The sequence below is a fragment of the Protomyctophum bolini genome, assembly GCF_963924005.1.
Source record: "Protomyctophum bolini genome assembly, chromosome: 19".
In the NCBI taxonomy this organism is placed as follows: Eukaryota; Metazoa; Chordata; class Actinopteri; order Myctophiformes; family Myctophidae; genus Protomyctophum; species Protomyctophum bolini.
The window spans coordinates 13,729,831-13,750,429 of NC_137880.1; the positions used below are offsets into that span (position 1 = coordinate 13,729,831).

At 42.1% G+C, this 20,599-nt stretch overlaps 2 protein-coding genes across 3 annotated transcripts; one reads left to right on the forward strand and one right to left on the reverse strand.

Moving 5' to 3' along the window:
- Positions 1 to 443: 443 nt before the first annotated feature.
- Positions 444 to 8,025, reverse strand: ntmt1 (N-terminal Xaa-Pro-Lys N-methyltransferase 1). Its single transcript, XM_080790748.1, has 5 exons — positions 7,929 to 8,025; positions 5,456 to 5,514; positions 4,291 to 4,407; positions 3,216 to 3,471; positions 444 to 2,624 (listed from the first exon to the last, which is right to left on the reverse strand). The coding sequence occupies exons 2-5, from the start codon at positions 5,489 to 5,491 to the stop codon at positions 2,368 to 2,370; spliced, it is 666 nt and encodes a 221-aa protein (XP_080646874.1). The 5' UTR covers positions 5,492 to 5,514; positions 7,929 to 8,025; the 3' UTR covers positions 444 to 2,367.
- Positions 8,026 to 12,521: 4,496 nt separating this feature from the next.
- LOC308334143 (paired box protein Pax-1-like) lies at positions 12,522 to 19,503 on the forward strand. Of its 2 annotated transcripts, none has more exons than XM_080790734.1 (5): positions 12,522 to 13,063; positions 13,615 to 14,253; positions 15,353 to 15,480; positions 17,524 to 17,716; positions 18,512 to 19,503. In XM_080790734.1, the coding sequence occupies exons 1-5, from the start codon at positions 13,060 to 13,062 to the stop codon at positions 18,613 to 18,615; spliced, it is 1,068 nt and encodes a 355-aa protein (XP_080646860.1). In that variant the 5' UTR covers positions 12,522 to 13,059; the 3' UTR covers positions 18,616 to 19,503. The 2 variants fall into 2 exon arrangements, with proteins under 2 accessions (XP_080646860.1, XP_080646861.1); XM_080790735.1 differs by having other exon boundaries at positions 12,528 to 13,063; positions 15,356 to 15,480; positions 18,512 to 19,501.
- Positions 19,504 to 20,599: the final 1,096 nt, after the last annotated feature.

A 20,599-nucleotide genomic window follows, 5' to 3' on the forward strand; every position in this document is an offset into this window, starting at 1 on the left:
TATGTTGATCTGACCTCATCAAACCCTGTACACTCGAGATATTCTCCTTATTTGGAAAGCTACAGAATTCATTCCATGTAGATTTGACCCCCCATGCCAAAGCGCCAGTGCTGGCCCAGCAGTCTGTTGTCAATGAGGCGGATGCGTGCACGCGACCTGTCGCTTCTCGCCCTCAGGCCTCTTACTGGTATTGACCCTATAAACAATTCAATATAGGTATGGTTTTGCACACTCAATTCATAATTAACGTTCCAATTTTTGAGCTCTGGCTCATGGACCAAGAAGCGGGCCGGTTCAACCCAGGGGGGAAAAGGGCCATGATGTCGTAGTAAATCAGTGTCCTACATATTCTGAAGAAAACCTGGAGCCTTGATATTCAGGTCTCATGATCAAAATAAGAAAATTATAATCGTGTGTAAAAAAAAAAATCAAAGACACAGAAGGCAGTTTATAGCTTCTCCTCAGACAAGCTGGGCATTTATGGCACTTATAAATACATTTTAAAAGCATTATAAATACTTTTGTAACAGAAATTCATTTTATAACAGTAGAAATAACGGTGTGTAAAATGTCGGTGGCCAATCCGGGTGCAGGCATTTGTTCGAACATACCAAGAGGCCGACAGTCATTAGTCCGACACACTACCCGCACGCCACAAGTGATTTGTAACCCGCAGCACAGGTGATTTATAACCCGCAGCACGGGTGATTTATAACCCGCAGCACAGGTGATTTATAACCCGCAGCACATGGCAGGCTTTTGGTATGTTGGATAAACGTCTGCACCCCGGCCAATCCGGGTTGGTTTGCATAAAGTTACGGCTCACAGCTTTAAATTCATTAATACCTGGAACGTACTGTATCTGTGTCACCTTATAGCTTTAAACCAGTTTTAACCATTATTTTATATTTGAGCTGTTGGAAAAATAGCAGATCTACAAGCTTGTAGATGGGGGGGGGGGGGGGGACCCTCTGGGACAAAATATTATGAGATGGGGACGGGTCAGTGGCCAAATAGACATAATTCTGGGGGTCCTTGACATGAAATAGTTTGAGAACCACTGACATAGAAACATGAGGTTTTTCAGAAAACTTTCAGGATTCAGAAGACATTTGTAGAATCAGGTCCTCAGGTCATAACACTTTGAGAGCTGCGCTCTCTAGTGGTCTAATGGTACCTCGGCACCATGCTTCACATCAACATCAAGCCCCGCTTCCGTGTATCACGCTTCACAAAGACGAAATAGTCAAAGACATTGTAGTCTAGCAGCTGGCAATGTTTATCTTTTGCCAGAAACAGTCGGATAATAATAATAATGGGATCAAAAATCACTACTCTCATCTGAACGCCGGACGGATCTGACAAAGACACAGATTTTGGAGTATTTTTCAGAGAAAACATGCAGGAAAGAAATCATGAGTGGATTCCAATGGGGTCAGGGTGCTCGTGCATTTCGCCTTGTGCCTGGAGGGACATAGCAACCTGCCTAGCAACCTGGGCGCAGTAGAGGTACGTGTTTGGCTTCTGCCGGTGGATTTTGATATAAAGCGATTACCGGTGGCGCTGCGGGTTCGTCTATCAAAGGGTAATTATGATAACGCCCACATGCCCCACCCATCCTAGGAATACATTATTTAGCATAATCAACAGGTCACATGGTTTTGACTTGACACTTTTACTGAATATTGACGAAATATTCTGTCATTTAAGTTAATTATTTTTAATTAAAAAGTTATGTATTTGTTTGCTAATAAGTTAAAGCAGCACCATGGAGTTTGGGTTATCATCAGCTGCCATGTTGGACACAAAACAACATGGCAGCCAACCGTCTTTGGACTTCATTACCCAAGCACTTCCAGCGAGGATGCGCTGTGATTGGCCAGTCTTGGCTTTGACTGGCAGACAGACAAGGACCTTAATGGAAACAAGCCACAAAAACCTTAAACCATTAACAGCAGATCTACAAGTTTATAGCGCGGCACTTGTAGATCTAATATTATTTGAACATTTGTGGAAATGTGGCGCACATCTATGAATAAATATACTTTCACTGCGAACGTTTTTTAACTCAAATCTGTTTGTTTTTTTACTCAGGGCGAGCGTGTGTGATCTTGTAGATCTCCTATTTCAGAGCCAGTGTGTAGACTTGTAGATCTCCTATCTCAGGGCCAGGGTGTAGACTTGTAGATCTCCTATTTCAGAGTCAGGGTGTAGACTTGTAGATCTCCTATTTCAGAGCCAGGGCGTAGACTTGTAGATCTCCTATTTCAGAGTCAGGGTGTAGACTTGTAGATCTCCTATTTCAGAGCCAGGGCGTAGACTTGTAGATCTCCTATTTCAGAGCCAGGGTGTATACTTGTAGATCTCTTATCTTAGGGCCAGGGTGTGCACTTGGTAGATCTCCTTGGGGAAGTCCGTCTGCTGCTCTTCGTGGACGATGCGTAGCCCCGCCTCCCTCACCAGGGTCCGCACGATGTCCAGGTCTCTGCAGACGCTGCTGTCCGTCTCGTCAGGGACGACGCCCTCGAACGACACGTTGTCCTTGATGACCACCAGGCCATTGGGCCGCAGTGCCGAGCCGCAGCGACGCAGGAACGCCACCAGGTGCTCGTCGGTCAGGTGACCTGGGTGGGCGGGGGGCGGATTAGAGAGGTGGAGGAGGAGTCAAAGGTTAACACTTTTACTGCCCCAGAGGGAGATCTCCTTCTTTGATGAGGGTGTATAGTGTTGGAAGGCCGAAACACCCGCTGATTCAAAGGCACACTACTGAGGATGTGTCCCAAAATTGACATCATACCCTAGTTGAAATACACCTCCTGATGCCACTCTTAACATCAAGACAATCTCATGTGAGCCCACACCATCTATTGGCACAATGGACAGTCTTAACATCACTTCCCGTGTTTTATGATTCTATATTTAGTAATGCTATACTAGAGCACTGCGCAGTAGTGTTTTATTAATCCCATTAAGGCCCGCAGTGACCACCTGTCCACCACTCCCACCCCCAAAACAAAAAAAGGACTCACTCGGTGCCGAGATCGCCTTTTGACGCCTCCCAGTCTAAACGCCCTCTGCGTCCTCACTTTCTATCCTCAATATGTACTTTGCTCAGCCAATCAAATCATCACCATGAGGTGATCAGCCAATCAAATCATCGCTATGATTCACACACAAACACAAAGCTGAGCATAGGAGGAGCTCAAAAACCTCACCGATGACCCACTGGACCCAGATGACGTCGTAGCGCCCCGGCTCAGGGAGAAAGTCCTGCAGGCCCTGGCAGAAGTAGTGTCCGACCCGCTGGGCCACCTCAGGGCCCAGGTAGGCGGGAGCCTGGTCCAGGAACTCCCGCGTGACGTCCACCATGTCCACGGTGGAGAACAGAGGCAGCAGCAGACGCTTGGTGATGCGACCGATGCCCGCTCCGCAGTCCAGGGCACATCCAGTCCCCGTTTTACCCTCTCCCTCCTGTCGTTAAACGCAGGAGATTGGTCTCAAACAAACAACGCTACCCAATATGGGAAGACTTTGGACGTATTGTCTACTACGGTTGAGAGCCAGGGTGCTCTAGTCTCCACCCAATATTGCCCCACCCAATATGCCAAAATATTTCATCCACTGTCAGCCGCAAACTCGGCGATCACGCTAGAAAATGATGTGAGAACAGCTGCGCTCCCAAGCTGGAGTTATACCTCGCCGTACAGTTGACCGCGTGTAGAAAGTAGCAGATCTACAAGCTTACAGCGCATCGCGCCCGCAACAAAGTTGAACGAAAGTTGCTCTACAATAAGAATGACTAGTTTTGTAGATTAATTTATTACTCCCAGCATGGGACTCGGCCAGGGACTTTGCAACCAGGATATTAAAGGAGAATTCCATTCTAGAAGGCTTTCTTAGCTTTATTTGTAGTTGTTATGTCCAGGTATAATAATAATTTTGTGCAAAAGTGCATTATTGGCTATTTCCCCTACCATAAGCCCCCAATGGGGGTTGGGTTTTTGTGCCAAATCGCTTATTTCCATCGAAATAAGTAGTAAAGTGTGCCGCTTGGGATACTATGAAAATAAGCGAATTAGTACAACACCCCATAGCCTCATTCAATTCATTGAGGGCTTATGGTAGGGGAAATAGCCAATAATGCACTTTTGCACAAAATAACACCTGGACCTCTTTATACTACAAATAAAGGTGAGAGAGTATGATTAAATACATAACTGAATTAAAGACGCTACAGGAAACAACTACCACCAACTCGACACATTAATGAGACCAGAAGGTGTGACTTACTCCCAGGAACTTCTGTAGGAACACCTTGGATCCGTTCAGGTCGACATTGGAGATGCTGCCGTAACCTCCCAGCATGCCATCTACCGTGGGGGGGACGTCCCTCCAGTAGTCCTCTGCCTGGAAATGGATGAATGAATGGATGGATGGATGAGTGAGTGATTCATTTTTATTTTTCATTTCTTGTCACAAAGACACATCCCTTATGGGATTATAAAACAGCAAAAACACAAATAAACAGTATCACATTAACTTCCTGAATACAGAAACTACACAAAACGAAAAGAAAAGAGTTGGTTAATACCCCAAAACAGAAATAAATATATATATCACATAGCCTATATGTATACTTTGTCCCACGCTTTTGGTGCATTCACACGGGCAGATGCAAAGACGAATGGGAGCAGGCGCGTCAACTCCGGGGGTGCGTGGTAGCTTGTGCACCCACTGGCAAAATAATAAGCCAATATGCACCCACGGAAATGAAGACTGAATATCGCCTCCCCCTAGTCACGTAGTCACACACCTTTAGGGGGGTGGGGGGCGCTTGAGCCAAGAGGTGTTGGGCGAACAGGTATTCATTCAAATGCTAATAAGGTGGCTTTTGTTCTGCTGCCAGGTAAAGAGTATAAATGTTGCATACAGTACAGTACAGTACAGGCTTTACTTCCATTTGACTACTATGATGAAGCCACCTCAGCGCCGCGGCCGCTGCCGCCGGCTAAAACACACCCTAACTAGTCCTTAATATCTACGGAAAACCCACCAATAAGCCCTTATCCAACACAAATTAACACATTTTTCTCAAGCCGCACAATTTCACTGGAGCGCAGCGCTTATATGCACTCAGACAGCACATGATACAGGCCTACATGTCCCGTCCCAAACACTGAGGACAGTGAGGAGGTAAAGTAAACTTGTTTATAACGTGGCAAGAAAAATAGATTCCAATTGGGGTGGCTGGGGGGGGGGAGCACTCACTGACATTATAAGAAGATAACGCCCCTGAATGGGAGTATCACTTGGAGCAGCTACATGCATCATAGCGTCTTTGCATCGTCATGTCGCTGGCTTCCATTGACACGGTATTGTAGACATTGTGCATCGTTGTGTCTGACCGTGTGAACGCAAACGCAAGTGCAAATATCTTATGTTTGAAAATGCAAACCTGGGTGTAGAAGCTCTGTGGCGTGGGGGTCTCCATCTCTGAACCGCTCGTCTGGATGTCTGGGGACAAATAAACAACAATTACACAACAAGGAGACGGGAGTACAGGCTTTAGTTCCGACATACAATTGGTCCGACTGTCATTAGACTGACACCCCACCCAAAACCCTAAACGCACGCGCTAGGCAACGCATGTCGTACCAACACATGTCGGGAGCGACGGGTGATTTCCGCATATCGGACCTTTGGTGTGTCGGATCTGCGTGTGCACTCCCACAACAGGTAGGTAGTGGGCAGCGGTGGCCGAACGGTTTGCGTAGCGGTCTTGATATTGGAAGGTCGCTAGTTCGTATCCCCGGACCGGAACGTTAAAATTACCACCGCTGAAGTGCCCTTGGACAAGGCATTGAACCCCTACCATGAATTGTTCCATGAGCAGGGCCTGGCTGTAAACAAGTTCATGAGCTTAAACATAGTACCTTTCCTTTCCTTACCAGCACTGCAGTGGTCGTCAAAAGGCCACAAATGTGTTCGTGGCAAGACTAGGCCTCGGAGTCGTCCGTGGCAAATTCTATCGTTTTTACACACCATTATCATGTTCTTATTTTGATCATGAGACTAGGGTGACCAGATGTCCCCCTTTGCGTGGGAGTGGGGCAGTCCCTCATTTCCAAGACTTTTCAGGCGTCCCACAAATCGAGACCCTGCTGTCCCACATTGTGACTGGCAGGCATCAGTGTTCAAATGCCCTAAATATATAGTTAGTCCCCTAATAGTTGGCTATCTGATGTAAAGCTGTCATATTGTCTCTTTTCCTGCAAGATGTGTTTTTATGCCTGTTAAAATAACATGAGAAATGTTACAGTACCAAGTTGGCCATATCACCCATGACCAAAATTTGCATTTTAAAACAAAATGTGAGATGCCAGAGGGGTTTAAAAACAAAACGATAGGCCTATGGTCGAATATGACATCAAGGCATTTAATTGCAATTTAGTAGTAAAAGGTTTCTATGCCAACCCCGTCCCCGTCTCACTCTCATCCCCCCCATCAAACTTGTCCCACAAAAGCAATACTCCTGTCCCTCAAATGAACAGTTTGGATCTGTCACCCTATGAGACCCCAAATACTGAATGCCAGTCTCCAGTTTACTATGAAGTATGACACATACATTAGAAGTCCAACTACTAGTGGTTCTCAAATGTTTTACTTGCAACAAGGACCCCCTTAACTGTGTGTTAAGGGGCTCGTATTTGTACACTCTCTGAGTTACAGACATGTAAAGGTCATTTAGAGCTAGGTCTTTGCTTGTGTACTAATTTTGTTTATGTCCGTGGCAAAAATAGAATTGACAAATATCCACCACAAGCCAGCATGGATTGGTGATGACCCTGGTTTTGACTGAGGAAGCAACCTGATTGGTTGAAATATAGCCATCTACCCGTTTCAAACGTGCATGATGGCACACCTAATTAAAAAAATAAAAATAAAAAATCAGCTGTATACTGATGAGACCCCTAAACCTGTCCTCTAAATGTCTAATGCTATTCTTACCCACAATGTGAATGTGTTTCTAATTGTAAAAATTTGCTTGCGACCATGAAACAAAAAGGAATAGTTTCTCACGATGTCCATTTCTTTACATTCCACGACACAAATGTGGGGACATATGTTCCTCACAACAGTAACACACCAAGCACGCACCAAATGTGTCTCCGCGTGACATGACGACACCTCTAGCTGTCAGCTGTCATGTCAATCACCCCCTGCCCCCACACCCACCCCCCCCCCCCCCCCCCCCCACACACACACACACACACACACACACACACACACAGTACTAAGTGTTAAGCGATTGTTTAATTCAGCACGCTCTAAATATTTTTACTTTCCACTCCTAATTCTATCATCTGTAGCTCTCAGGAAATACCTTTACTTTTTTGGATACGATACTGTGAAAAGGGTTTTCTCCACTGCTCTTGGAGGGCTCGACCCATTTCTACATATGCAGGTTTATCCTGACACTCACCTCTTCTCTGAGCTTAACAGCAGCTAGGGTGAGGTTCCGTGGAAAGTAACTACCGGTATAAATATATTTACTCAAGTACTGTACTTAAGTACAATTTTGAGGTCCATGATCACATTCACACATGATCACAACAACCAGAGCAGAGGGATCGAGTTCCACAAACCACGTTCAACCTGAACCCAGTACTCAAGTAGCCACCTACATTTTGAATTCCGGACAGTTCTAACAGAGTATATTTCTAAATCGCAGTATTGTAGCCTACTTTCACTTGAGTAAAACATGGGGGAGCCTACATGCTTCCTCTCTCCCATTCATGTGTATTGGACGTGCGTTGTTGACATGATCACACACACACACACACACACACACAGAGACAATTACTATAATTCTAATCATATATAATGACGTTGTGAACTAATAATATAAATATAATAATGACACTAACCTTATTTTCGTCTCGACGTCGTCACTAGAGACAGATCCTCTTCTAGACGCTAGTCCATGATGCGACACGCGCGCAGGCACGCCAGTGACAAGGCAGCACATATTAGCTAGCAAATATAAGACTTCCGGGGGCCGAGCTCTTCAGAATAAAAGTATACGCTAAAGTAAACAAAAACGATTAATGCACATTAAAACAACAAATTAAGTATTTAAATGAAAATATACGACTAATTATGTTTCTGTGTATTTCATTAACATTTGCACATTTAATAACATTAACAAATTATCTAAATGGATAAATGGTGTTCACTGGAGTGCATATCCCTTACAAATAGGACGCTGGGCAGAAAACGGCTCTTCGAGGCAGCTGTTGTGACATACGCACAAGTTCAGGGAGATGACTCCTGATTGTCCTCTGCCACACCCTTTTACAGTCTATGGCCACACCTCACTTTCCGCTAAGCGGGAGAGGTGTAACAAAAAAGTGTGGCGGGCCTTCCAATGCTATGCAGACACAGGTCAAACAAGTGCCGTTTCCAGACCAGAGTGGACGCTGGACACGAGACGGCTCTTCGAGACAGCTGTTGTAACATACGCACGTGTTCAGGGAGATGTCCTCTACCGCACCACACTCTCCGCTAAGCAGGAGAGGTGTAAAAAAAAGTCTGGCTGGCCTTCCATTGCAGCCACAGGTCAAAAAAGTGCCGTTTCCAGACCAGAGTGGACGCTGGACACGAGAGGGCTCTTCAAGGCAGCTGTTGGGACATACGCATGCGTTCAGGGAGATGTCCTCTACCACACCACACTCCACTCAGCGGGAGAGGTGTAAACAAAAGTGTGGTGGGCCTTCCAGTGCAGCCACAGGTCAAAAATCGGACGTTTCCTGCAGACTATATAATAGTGGACATTGGACAAAAAACGGCTCTTCGAGGCAGCTGTTCCTGTTTCAGTGTGGTGTGGTAGAGGACATCTCCCTGAACGTGTGCGTATGTCACAACAGCTGCCTTGAAGAGCCGTTTTTTTGTCCGTTTTTTTGCACATGGACTCCAGTGAACAGGATTTATCCATTAGGTAATTTGTTAATGCTATTAACTGTTATAAATGTTAATAACAATACCACAACTATAATTTGAAAAGGCATTTGAAATGAAAAATTCAGATTTTACGGGTGCCAGTTTCGAATTGCAGCCGTCCGTAGGTGCCCTTTGAGAGCGGATTTGAAGGAGTCAAGGCATTTGCATGTCTTAATGACTGTTGGTAGGGCGTTCCACATTTTGGTGGCATAGGAGCGAAAAGAATGTAGTCCCTTGTTTGTGCCGAATCTGGGTTGCACATGGTTCGTTAACATTAAGGAAGTATTTGGACAGGTAAAGATCGTTTGTTATCAGCGAGCCAGGTGCAGATTCTACCGAGTTCAGAGCTGAGGGCCTTTTCAACCTGCAGTTTGTTCTTGTCCGTGACCGAGACCAGCAGTGCTGAGTCATCTGCGAACAGGAACAAGTTGCAGTCACAAGCTGATGTCATGTCGTTTACAACAGTAAAGTCCCTAGTATGCTTCCTTGTGGAACGCCACAGCTCACTGGGAGGGGAGGGGTCTGTTCACCTCGACCATCTGTTCTCTCCCCTTATATAGTGAAATGTGCTAAGTGCAACAACCTTTTAGGGCACATACTCTAATATACACCATTTAAAAATACATATCATAAATGCATTTTTAAAATAAATGTATGACTTCTAAAAATCATTAATTACGAGGTCTTATTCTGAAGTCCTTATATTTGATAGCTCACAACCCGGAAGTAAACAGGAAACCTTATTTTTGCTGCCTTGACGGGGCCCGCAGGCGCACACACAACTGTTTTATTCCGTCTATGCACGCGGACGTCACTTCCTTATTTGGTTACTTTAGTCGGCGACTCGGCAAGGGGGAGGAGTCACCCGTTGTTTTACTCTCGCAAATCTTTATTGAAAACGGTGAAGACATCCGAACACACGCACGCACACACACAGCCACACACACACACAGCCACACACACACACACACACACACACACACACACACACACACACACACACACACACACAGACAGACACACACACAAATAAATAATAATGCGCTTGTTTTAATTCATTGTAATACTTTCTAAATATTGGACACAAAAGGACAGTTCTTGCAGCTTTCAATTTAAATAGGAAATTGTTTTGATGTTTTGATTTGTCAATCTCAAACTGATGCACTGATTGCACTCACACACAAAAAACGACGGTTTCGAATGACTTGAGACATTTGGATTCATGTATATTGGAATAATGAATGAATTATGATGATCATCATCATACTAGAATAACTAATTAATTAAGTATGATTCACGTCATACTAGAATAATGAATGAATTAAGATTCACATCATACTAGAATAATCGTTAGCACTTTATTGCGACAGCAAGTCGCATTTACTATTATGGAATCGTGCATTTCCCGTCACTGTGTTGTTTGGTTGGTTATAAGGTGCCCAGGTCTCTGTCATCAATAGTGGCCAGCAACTCTACATCTGACCTAAAACCCTTAGATCTCCATAGGCTAGAACCTGTTCTGACATTCCATAGGTTCATCCTTCCCCATCCATCCTTCCCCATGTCTCCCTTTTGACTTACCTTTCCATTCAAAATTTCAAACTCTAGGCGGGCCTGCCCCAAAGTTATTAGTGCAGCTGGCAAAAATAGAGTTCTCAACAGGCCCACCTGTTCATTCAAACTCTAGACGGGCCTGTCCCAAAGTTATTATAGTGCAGTCTAATAAACAAACAAAAACTTGGCCTAACTGCCCTACCTGGGCCTTCATCAAACCCTGTACATCGGCTATTTTTGAGGGGCGCTAGCCCCTCATGAGTCCTATATATATGGCTTTAATGTTTGTTTTTCCCCGATGTTTGTTTAAGAAAACACCATAGACAATGAAGAGAAATCTAATGTTTGTTTTGAGGACTCCCATTGCTTAAACAAACTATGTTTATGTTGTAATTGATGTTGTAAGATGATTATAGCGCCCCTCACTTCACACAGGTGTGATTTTTAAATAGCCAAAGGGCTGAAGTGGTTAATGTGGTATGTTTTGTAATATTAATCCAAATATACAAAGGGCCACCCTTCTTGGGTACCAGATGGGACGAGTAACACCCTCCTAGCTTTTTTGAGGGCTTTTTGGGTTAAGGTTATATAGGTTAAACATGGTTTTACTGAGGTCAGGGTTAGGCCCACTGGCAGAGCACTTTTGTGGTGGTTCTGGAGAACCGTTGGTCCGACCGGCTCGATACTGGGCACTGCACTCCCTGTGGGTGTGTGGAACGCGTGTGTCGATTGTGAAGTTGGTGGGCCAAACAGTTCTCGAGTTACGCATTACAACCGTACACACACACATTAATTATTAATTAATTGTAGGATTATTATTATTATTAAAAGGTTATACAGTCCAATACATAGCTAAAATTATTCTGAAATATGGCTCTGGTAAAGTCACAAGTGCCATTAACAATCTGTAATTCACACATCCAATCAGTAGAGGGAGCCTTTGTATTTCAAATATAGCCTACCTCACATCGTCACACCTGCAAAAAGGGTTTCAATTTAGGATTCCTAAAATAACGAATTAACTAACTAATGAATTAGGTAATATGTGATGTATATATATTTTACTTACATTTTTTTCACTATATTTTTACTAATTAAACGCTATCCATATAGACCCATTGTTTGAAGGTTGCAGGTGATTGGCTAATTGCCCCTGCACAATGAAGATATTTCAAGTTCAAGTTCAATCCCTATCCGAGTATTATAGGCTATACATTCTGGATAGGAACTAATTTCTTAAAATATAGAAACTATAGTTTCTATATAGTTTATTGAAGTCGTTTCTTAAATTCTGTGACATAACATAATAATTTAAGTTCGCATTTTCAGTGAAGATATTTGGTGTATATACAGGCCAGGGAAAACAATTAGCCTGATTATCAGAACCAGACTATAACTGGAGTCTGACTCTGGACCCATGCAGGGCCAAGAAGTGGATGGAAGAGTGGACCAAGTAAGGGGCCACCAAAGTATAATAGCGGGATTATTATTAAGAAGTAATTAACCATCATTCAATACGTGCAAAGATAGCGCAAAACAAAAGGATGTGCATGTATATTGGCCTATATACTCATGTTTTATAGGCCTATACAAGAATTGTGAAAGGAGAAAGGACAGCTGATTATAATTTGGTTTATTTCTAAAGTCATGCCGCTTAAAGTTCTTTGGTAGCCTACATAATTGTTCTCAGTAATAAAAATGCAAAAGCGAGCTCACATCAGGCAACAGGCCATGCTCGGGGGGAACGGACGACGACATTTAAAAAGGATGCCTTGATCAAATGCAAATATAGGGCCTATAGCCGGCTACAACAAGTCAGGGCGTTTAATCATGAACAAATAAACTGTTAGGCCAACTTGCCAAGTGAAATTATCTTTTTTATATCGGTAGGCAGAATTAGTAGGCCTATACATGGGTAAAACCAATTTGGACGCATGTCGGATGAATGCAGCTGAATCAGTTTTCTGAATGGATAGCCAGGCTATACTTTTGCAGATTTAAACTATTCATGGTTCGAGTGGTGAGTCGTTACCTTCAAATTTTTAAATCGTTTGTTTTTTAAGCAGACTAGACTGTATAATTTAGGCTCCGCTGTAGCGACACCGCGGTACGGCTATGTTTAAATGATATTTCATATATATGCCACATCATGGCATTGGCATGCATGATGCATGCAGCCGGTTTCTTCGAAGTTCTGACATCAATCCATGATGGAGGAGAAGAAGAAGAAGGAGAAGAAGGGTGGAGAGAGGACTCAGAGTCAGAGGAGACCCATGTAGTGACCAAACAGACTTATAGCTCATCCAAACGCCACTGACGTAAAACAGAGGACGCCTCAAATTAAAATCCATCGTCTCGTATTGCCTCTAAGCTCCAGGATGGACATTCATTCAGTCTCCATGGCGAGGAGCATTTCAGTCCGTGCAAAGGCGTCGTCGCTTGGACTTTATACCGTCTAATGCAGAGTGTGAATGTTTCTCCGGCACTGCTGGCAAAGTGGAGCCAATGGGCAAGTAACCGTATATATAGTAACCTATATATATATATATGTGCGTAATTTAACCGCAAGATGTACTTGAAAGAAATATAGCCTCCTTTGCACTGCGGTATGGCTATACAGCGCTTATTACAACGGGGCGTTACGCAGCAGGCGTGGTTGGTTACAGGCTGATATATGTTCCATATCGCATTTTACGCATTTAAATCCACTAATGCCTAAGTTGTTTGTATGCCATGTGTTGCACTGAAAAAGCGGATTTACAAGCTCACAATGCTTTGCAGAATCGCAGAACGCATTGAGCTCGTAATAGGCCTATATACGTCTGCTGTTATTTTATTATACAAAAATACAACCAAGCCTGTTATATATTTTGTTATATTTTTATAGCCTAAAGTTAAAAGATTGAATTCGTTGTAAAAAGGCTACTAATTAGGCCTACATTTTCTTATATGTTATCACACTACCGAATTAATATTTCAACGTGTGGAGACATGTTGCGTTGTGTTGTGAGTTGTGACATAATTATACCATTAACCACGCCGCGGTTCTCCTGGCTGCAGATCAGACCTATGGAGAGGTGAACCAGCTCGGCGGTGTGTTCGTGAACGGCCGGCCTCTCCCCAACGCCATCCGGATCCGGATCGTGGAGCTGGCCCAGCTCGGCATCCGACCCTGCGACATCAGCCGGCAGCTGCGCGTCTCTCACGGCTGCGTGAGCAAGATCCTGGCGCGCTACAACGACACCGGCTCCATCCTGCCCGGCGCCATCGGCGGCAGCAAGCCGCGCGTCACCACGCCCAACGTGGTAAAGAGCATCCGGGATTACAAGCACGGCGATCCCGGGATATTCGCGTGGGAGATCCGTGACAAACTGCTGACGGACAGCGTGTGCGACAAATACAATGTCCCGTCGGTCAGCTCCATAAGCCGCATTCTGAGGAACAAGATCGGGAGTCTTTCCCAGCCCGGTCAGTATGAGAACGGCGGAAAGCAGACTCATCCTCCGCAGATGCCCTACAACCACCACATGTACCCGTATTCCTACCCGGGGGCCATGTCGCCCACGGGGGGTAAGATCGGTGGCGGCCCCGGTGGGCCAGTTGCGCAGGGACACGTCGGCCTCTCCCGGGCCTGTTGGCCCTCGGTGCACACTGTCAGTAACATCCTCGGTATCCGGGCGTTCATGCAGGACCCTGGAGGTTGGTATGCATTCGTTATATTTGTATAACAAAATAGATGCTTTTTCTACATGTTTGTTCTTTGCTTGATTGGTTTTAAGTTGAATTCCTATTCACACTCATTTCAAACATGTTGCCAAAATACTTGAACTTGAAGGTTTATAAGCAATTTTCCTTGAGCTGTATATAGGCTGTGTATAGCCTATTATAGCCTACAAGAGATGCATAAATCGTTATCTGCCGTGGTTAGGTGGTCTATAAAATAGAGCACAGAAACGTGAATCAAAACTTATTTGACGTTCAATTAACAAGCAAATGATATAGCCATGGAGTTTGGAGCATGAGATAAATTGTTATAACAATTGTATAATAATATAACAATACCAATTATTATTATTATTATTATTACCCGTGGTCCTTGGGAAATAAAGCTTTTTATGATTTACTCATCTATACGTCTAATGCAGACACAAAGGCGACACAGCTTTATATCTCTATAAAAACGACTAAAAGCAATATGCCATACATTAACATTGCATGCATTCACAAGATAGCGGGATACAATAATATTAGGGCTTCCATAAGAATATATGACACATTCTGAATACATTCACACAGTGTTTAGTTAATGTTTAAAAATGTAATGCCGACATATAGCCTATATATTATGTTATGCCGGCATTATGAGGCGGATGAACGAACACACCATATTGACTAGACACTATAAACTTCAGGTATATGGGATTTTGTTCGATGGCTAACGTTTCGCATGCGTGTTGTTAACCTAGAATCTCCCCCGTAAATTCTTAAATAAAAACATCTGTTTTACATAAAACGCACTGCAGGCTGGCTGAGTCTGAGGAATTTTCAACCTCAAATGCAGTCAAGTGGACCCAATGGGTCTAACAATAGAAGCACCATAGTTTTAATTTCTATATAGCTAAACATATAGCCTATACACTTCAGTGTAATTTCCAGTAAACATTATACATTCACATCTAACTTTCATTTTGACATGACTACATGGCATGCAATGCAGTCTCTGAGAGATATAGCCTACATATTATGGTATTAAAAGCCACATTTTCACCATTAAAATGCCCTACATATTTTCCCCAAGCAGCCGTAGCTGGAGCCGAGGGATACTCTCCCAAAATGGAGGAGTGGGCCAACGTTAACCGAGCACCGTTTCCTACCAGTGTGAATGGAACGGACAAATCATCCACAGAAGACATAAAGTACTCCCAGGTAGGTAGGCTATACTGTATACACGTTGAGGCATCGAAGGAGCCAGTGAAGAGTGGAATGTTTGTTGCATAATTAGTGACAGCCTGAACAACTTCACCACAAGCCTATTTCCGTTCCTTTAATTTCAACAAAGAGGCGGTTATTTTTATGAAATAAATAATAAGTGGTTAAGATTGAATGTATATGTATAACGTTCCATAAGTGACAATAGGCCTAATTATAAAACCCAGAGGCAGAATTAACCAGCCCTTGATTTTTATAAAACATGCCTAAAAATGTCTTGATGCTACATGCATTTTTTGCTTTATCGGCTAATTTAGCTACTTTTTGTGACACTCTATAATCTATATGATGACAAAGTATACAAAATGCAAAGGTAATTTCCAGCTGTGGTGAGTCAGGTCCACTGGTCCAGGTAGGAATATAAGGAGGAAAGAAAGAATGGATGGAGGGATGAAAATGAAAGACAAATTAATGTCAAGGTGAGATCCCCAAATCTAAAAAATAAAATAACTAAAAATGAGCAATAGCTCTAGAGTGTTTGTTAACCCAAAACGAAACCTTAATTTTGTCACACCATCACTTATATTTTATCCGATATAATATATTCCATAAAATAATTTCTCATCAATTAAATATATTAGGCCTATAGTAGATGACAATTTGATCTATATACCTCTCTTTAATATTTCAACATGAAATTTCACCAAAAAAGAAAAACAGATATCAGGAGGCAAGATCGATGAACAATATAGGTATTAAATTATCCATAAAAAAAAATTGAGCTTTTGGAGTTTTTTCTTTACCCATAGAAACCCTGGGTGAAATTCAATCAATGAACAGGGATGAGGGGACGGAAACAAACCTATACCTTCTATGATGTCACTGAGCATCATGAAGGTAGGCTATACTGAAAGACCCTGCACCCACCTCAGACATTGGGCATCGGCAACATTATGAAAATTACAAAAATATAATTGTCTGCGTGAAAATCACCCAGGTTTAGTGTTCTATAGAAAATCAAATCAACCTTTATTTATATATATATATACACATTTCACACAACCGAAATTGACCAAAGTGCTTCACAGGAGAAAATAAAACAAGGCAAATGAGGAACAAATCAAGCAACAAGGAACATTATAACACACAGAAGACTATAGACACCAAGAATACATAACCATTCAAATCAAATAACATTAAAAGCCAGGGAGAAAAGGTGAGTTTTGAGAAGGGACTTAAAATCGCAATGGATTGGGCAGCTCTAATGTAGGGGGGAAGATTATTCCGCAGCTTTAGTGTATAAAGTATAACAGGTCTCATCGTCTGTCCTTAACCCTCCTTCAAAACCGATCATGAAAGAGCACCATGTCTGCTGATTTGTAAATGGTCCTATAGAAAAGCCCTCTAAGCTTGTGTTGATGTCATATATTATTGACATTATTGTATGTCTTAATGAATTGAATACACATTGTGTTATCCTTTTTTCAATCATTGTAAACTGTATATAGTATTGACATTATTGTATGTCTTAATGAATTGAATACACATCTATACACAACTTTAAACAATCATTGTAAACTGTACCGATTTGCAAACTGTTAAAGGGTACGGCCACTTTTGTAGAGGTTTGGGTTGTGTGTAACTCCAAATGTGCATGCACAATAATAAGAAATAAAAAATAATTGCTGATTAGAAATTGATAATTCAAAATATGCTCCTCATTGACTTACATTAAGCCTATACGCTGAAACAGCTCTCAAAGTCACTCTTTTAGTATGTAAACAAAAACAAACGTTGTTGATTCAGATAATAAAACTATCTAAAATATTATTATATTATAAAATATTAAAATAGTCAAATCAAAGTTCCTGTTGATTTTGCCATTTTCATTAGGAAGAAAACACGGACTGGATCCATGGATCCGGATCCAGATCTTCAAATAGTAAAATCAACATAAGAGCTGGAAGGCCACTATAGCCGCTATATTCTGTTACTGAATGAGATGACTTTAAATTCATCGACCGTTCTTATGTGTCTCAGTCTTCATCTAATCTCAGCGGTTACGTCCCAGCGTGTGCCTACTCCTCGCCGAGCCAGTACGGGGTGTATGGGCCCTCGGCTGGGGCTTACTGGTCCTCCCCCCAGGCCCAGAACCAGGGGTTGAGCCACCACCCCAGTGCTGCTGCAGGAGACATCCTCGCACCCATGTCTTTTAAACATCCTGCTAGAGAAGGTATATGTCTGGATTTATGCAGCCGCTTTTCCATTGTTTGTTTTTCTCTGTAACCACATGCAAAATTTTGCCCATTTTGCTATACAGGAGGATATTAGAGAAAAACGGTGTGAAATGCACTGTTATATATAACAGCACACCCTCAATTTAGACAAAATAGCAGCATCTCCAGTTAAATAGTGTTTGTTAAAGATAAATAGATATTTAATGTGTACAAATTCCTAATTGTCATATATTTCCAACTCCAAGTGTGTACAAATACCATTTCCAAAGTTACATTACCCTGGATTTTATTGTGCAGGAAAGGTTGCTAATTCCTTACTCATACTTTCCAGTTTGTTAATTTATCTAATATAAAAGTCGCCTCAAATGTGTTAGTATACGCCAAGAGAGAAAATATAGGGGTTAGCAGTTTTACCTTTATAGTATAAAGAAGAAAAGGTCAATATATTTATTAATTGTTAAACTGGCACTGAGGATTTAGCAGTGTTTCCTAAAAATAAGTTTAAAAGCACAAGGGTTCACTGATGAGTGATGACAGAAGAATGAACCCGCATGTTGCTCATAATGTCATAATTATAATGATCACATATTTAAACACGTAAATGTGTAACTTCAACAGAGATTAGCAAGGTGTAGTATTATCATTATAGAATTGTATGAAATCACACGCAAACTATATGCACATATTTTTTAAATATTTAATATGTAATTGTTTCAGGCCTGTGTGGGTGTGTGTGTGTGTGTGATGATGATTTTAACAATTCTATTGGCTTTTCTTGTCTTTGCCCACAGGCAGCATGAGAAAGCCCCCCAGTCCTTTAAACAAGCACCACCATCACCATCATCAGGACACTCTGAACGGTCTTCACATGTCTCTGTCCACTACAGCGTCCTGACCAGCAGAACATGTCTCTGTCCACTACAGCGTCCTGACCAGCAGAACATGTCTCACATGAATCACACTTGGACCATGGGACACTAATGCGCAAGGTCATGGCCATGTGCAGGTCTTTCCCTGATTCTCCACTTTTCCAATTTCAAGGACACCCCTTTTTTATCTCTGGGACGGTGGGACCCGAACTGTTAAATTCTCTTTTACAGACTCATTTGGACTCCTGGTGCATGGTCCCCAAACCCGACGTTGAGAAACAGTGTTATATATATTTAATTTATATTCTCATGATGTATGCTGCAGCTCCGAATTTTGGGAGCAACTGAGAAACATTTGGTTTAATAAGCTTGGTTGCCATGGTTACTTCTAATAATTTCAAATCACGTTTGCATTTCCATCAGACTCTAGTTAAACTGGAGATATTTTCCATGAGATGATCGACTTGAAAGGCAAAACCTGAAATCGCAGTGGAACATTGTAATTTTTTTTGTAAAGGCTATCGGCAAAGCTAAGTATATTTTTCTATAACTGTGCTTAATAAAGAGCATGCAAAAAAAGTCTACGTGTTAAGGAGATGGAGGTGGGAAAGAGTTATAGAACCATGCACTTCGAGACAGACAGACAGACAGACAGACAGACAGACAGACAGGCTGGCTGGCTATGGCGGATATACCCTATTGATCTGAATATAACAGTACATTTTCCAGTGGAACTATCCTAAAAAACGGGGTCAATATTTGACATTCAATGTACTTTTTTCCACAAATGAGTCTTGAAAAATGGGGCTTGTCTTACGGTCTTATAATCAGAGTCGTCTTATATTTGGATTGTGTGACAGATATGCTAATTATTTAATTATTTTCCGTTTAATGCTCCAAGCAAGTTAATCATGCGAATGCAAACTCTCTCTCTCTCTCTCTCTCTCAGAGGCTTGGCCTGGCAAAGGACGTTTTCTTATTAATTCATATACCAGAGGGTGTCGCTTGCCAAAAATAACAATAATAATCTACAAACAAGCTAAAAACGCGCGATAGGCTATATAAACTGTCCTTAAATGTTATGGAATAACTAACTCATCAAAATGTTTTGCCAATTAGCAGAATTTATATCCACTCGGAGTTTCGGAAATAATAGGCCTATTCCTATATTGTATAAACTGATTAATTTATCTTGAGTTACAGACAGTGAATCTTTGGACATTATGTGAGCGCTGGGACGAGTTCCGGCCAGCCATGGGGACTCAATGTATCCATTTATAGCCTAATGACTGGCAGTATAGGCCTATATAGTCTAGTCTTTTCAAATAAATCATGGGAGGCAACAAAAGTCATATGTAAAGAAGGAAAACGATATGTAGGCTACGTATACGTAGGCCTACATACGTAATGCATGTTGGTGTGAAATTAATCGGCGAATGTCATTTCACCAACCAAGGCCACCAGTGTTTCAGCATTGATTGATTGATTGATTGAAATCTTTATTAACAGTTTGCAGAATTACAGTACATTTCAAGCACAAACTCAATACAAAGACTGTTAACTGTGAGTGGACGACCCAATTAAGCCTTACACTTGTTTACAACAGGGTCCACAACAGGGTCCACTTGTTTACAACAGGGTCCACATAGCATGGTCAAAAGAATGGCATACAGGCCTATACATTTATTTTGCAAAGGTCTTGCAAAGGATTTATTATAAACGTTGTATTAATAACAACACAGACCAAAACTTTGGAATAAAATAGCAGGCAAAATAATAATAAAAACAAATGAGGCTATCGCATTGAATGATTTCGTTTCTAACCTTTGGGGATACTCGCCTACTGAATAATAGTAAATTACCAGCCTGCCCAAATTAGTGATTACTATTAATAACAATAACATAATAGGCCTATATATTGTTGTCATTTATACCATCTGCTCAAAGATAACGTCTTCCTGGCGTTCCTGCAGTGTGTCCTCCCAAGCTTTGGACAATAAATAATAATAT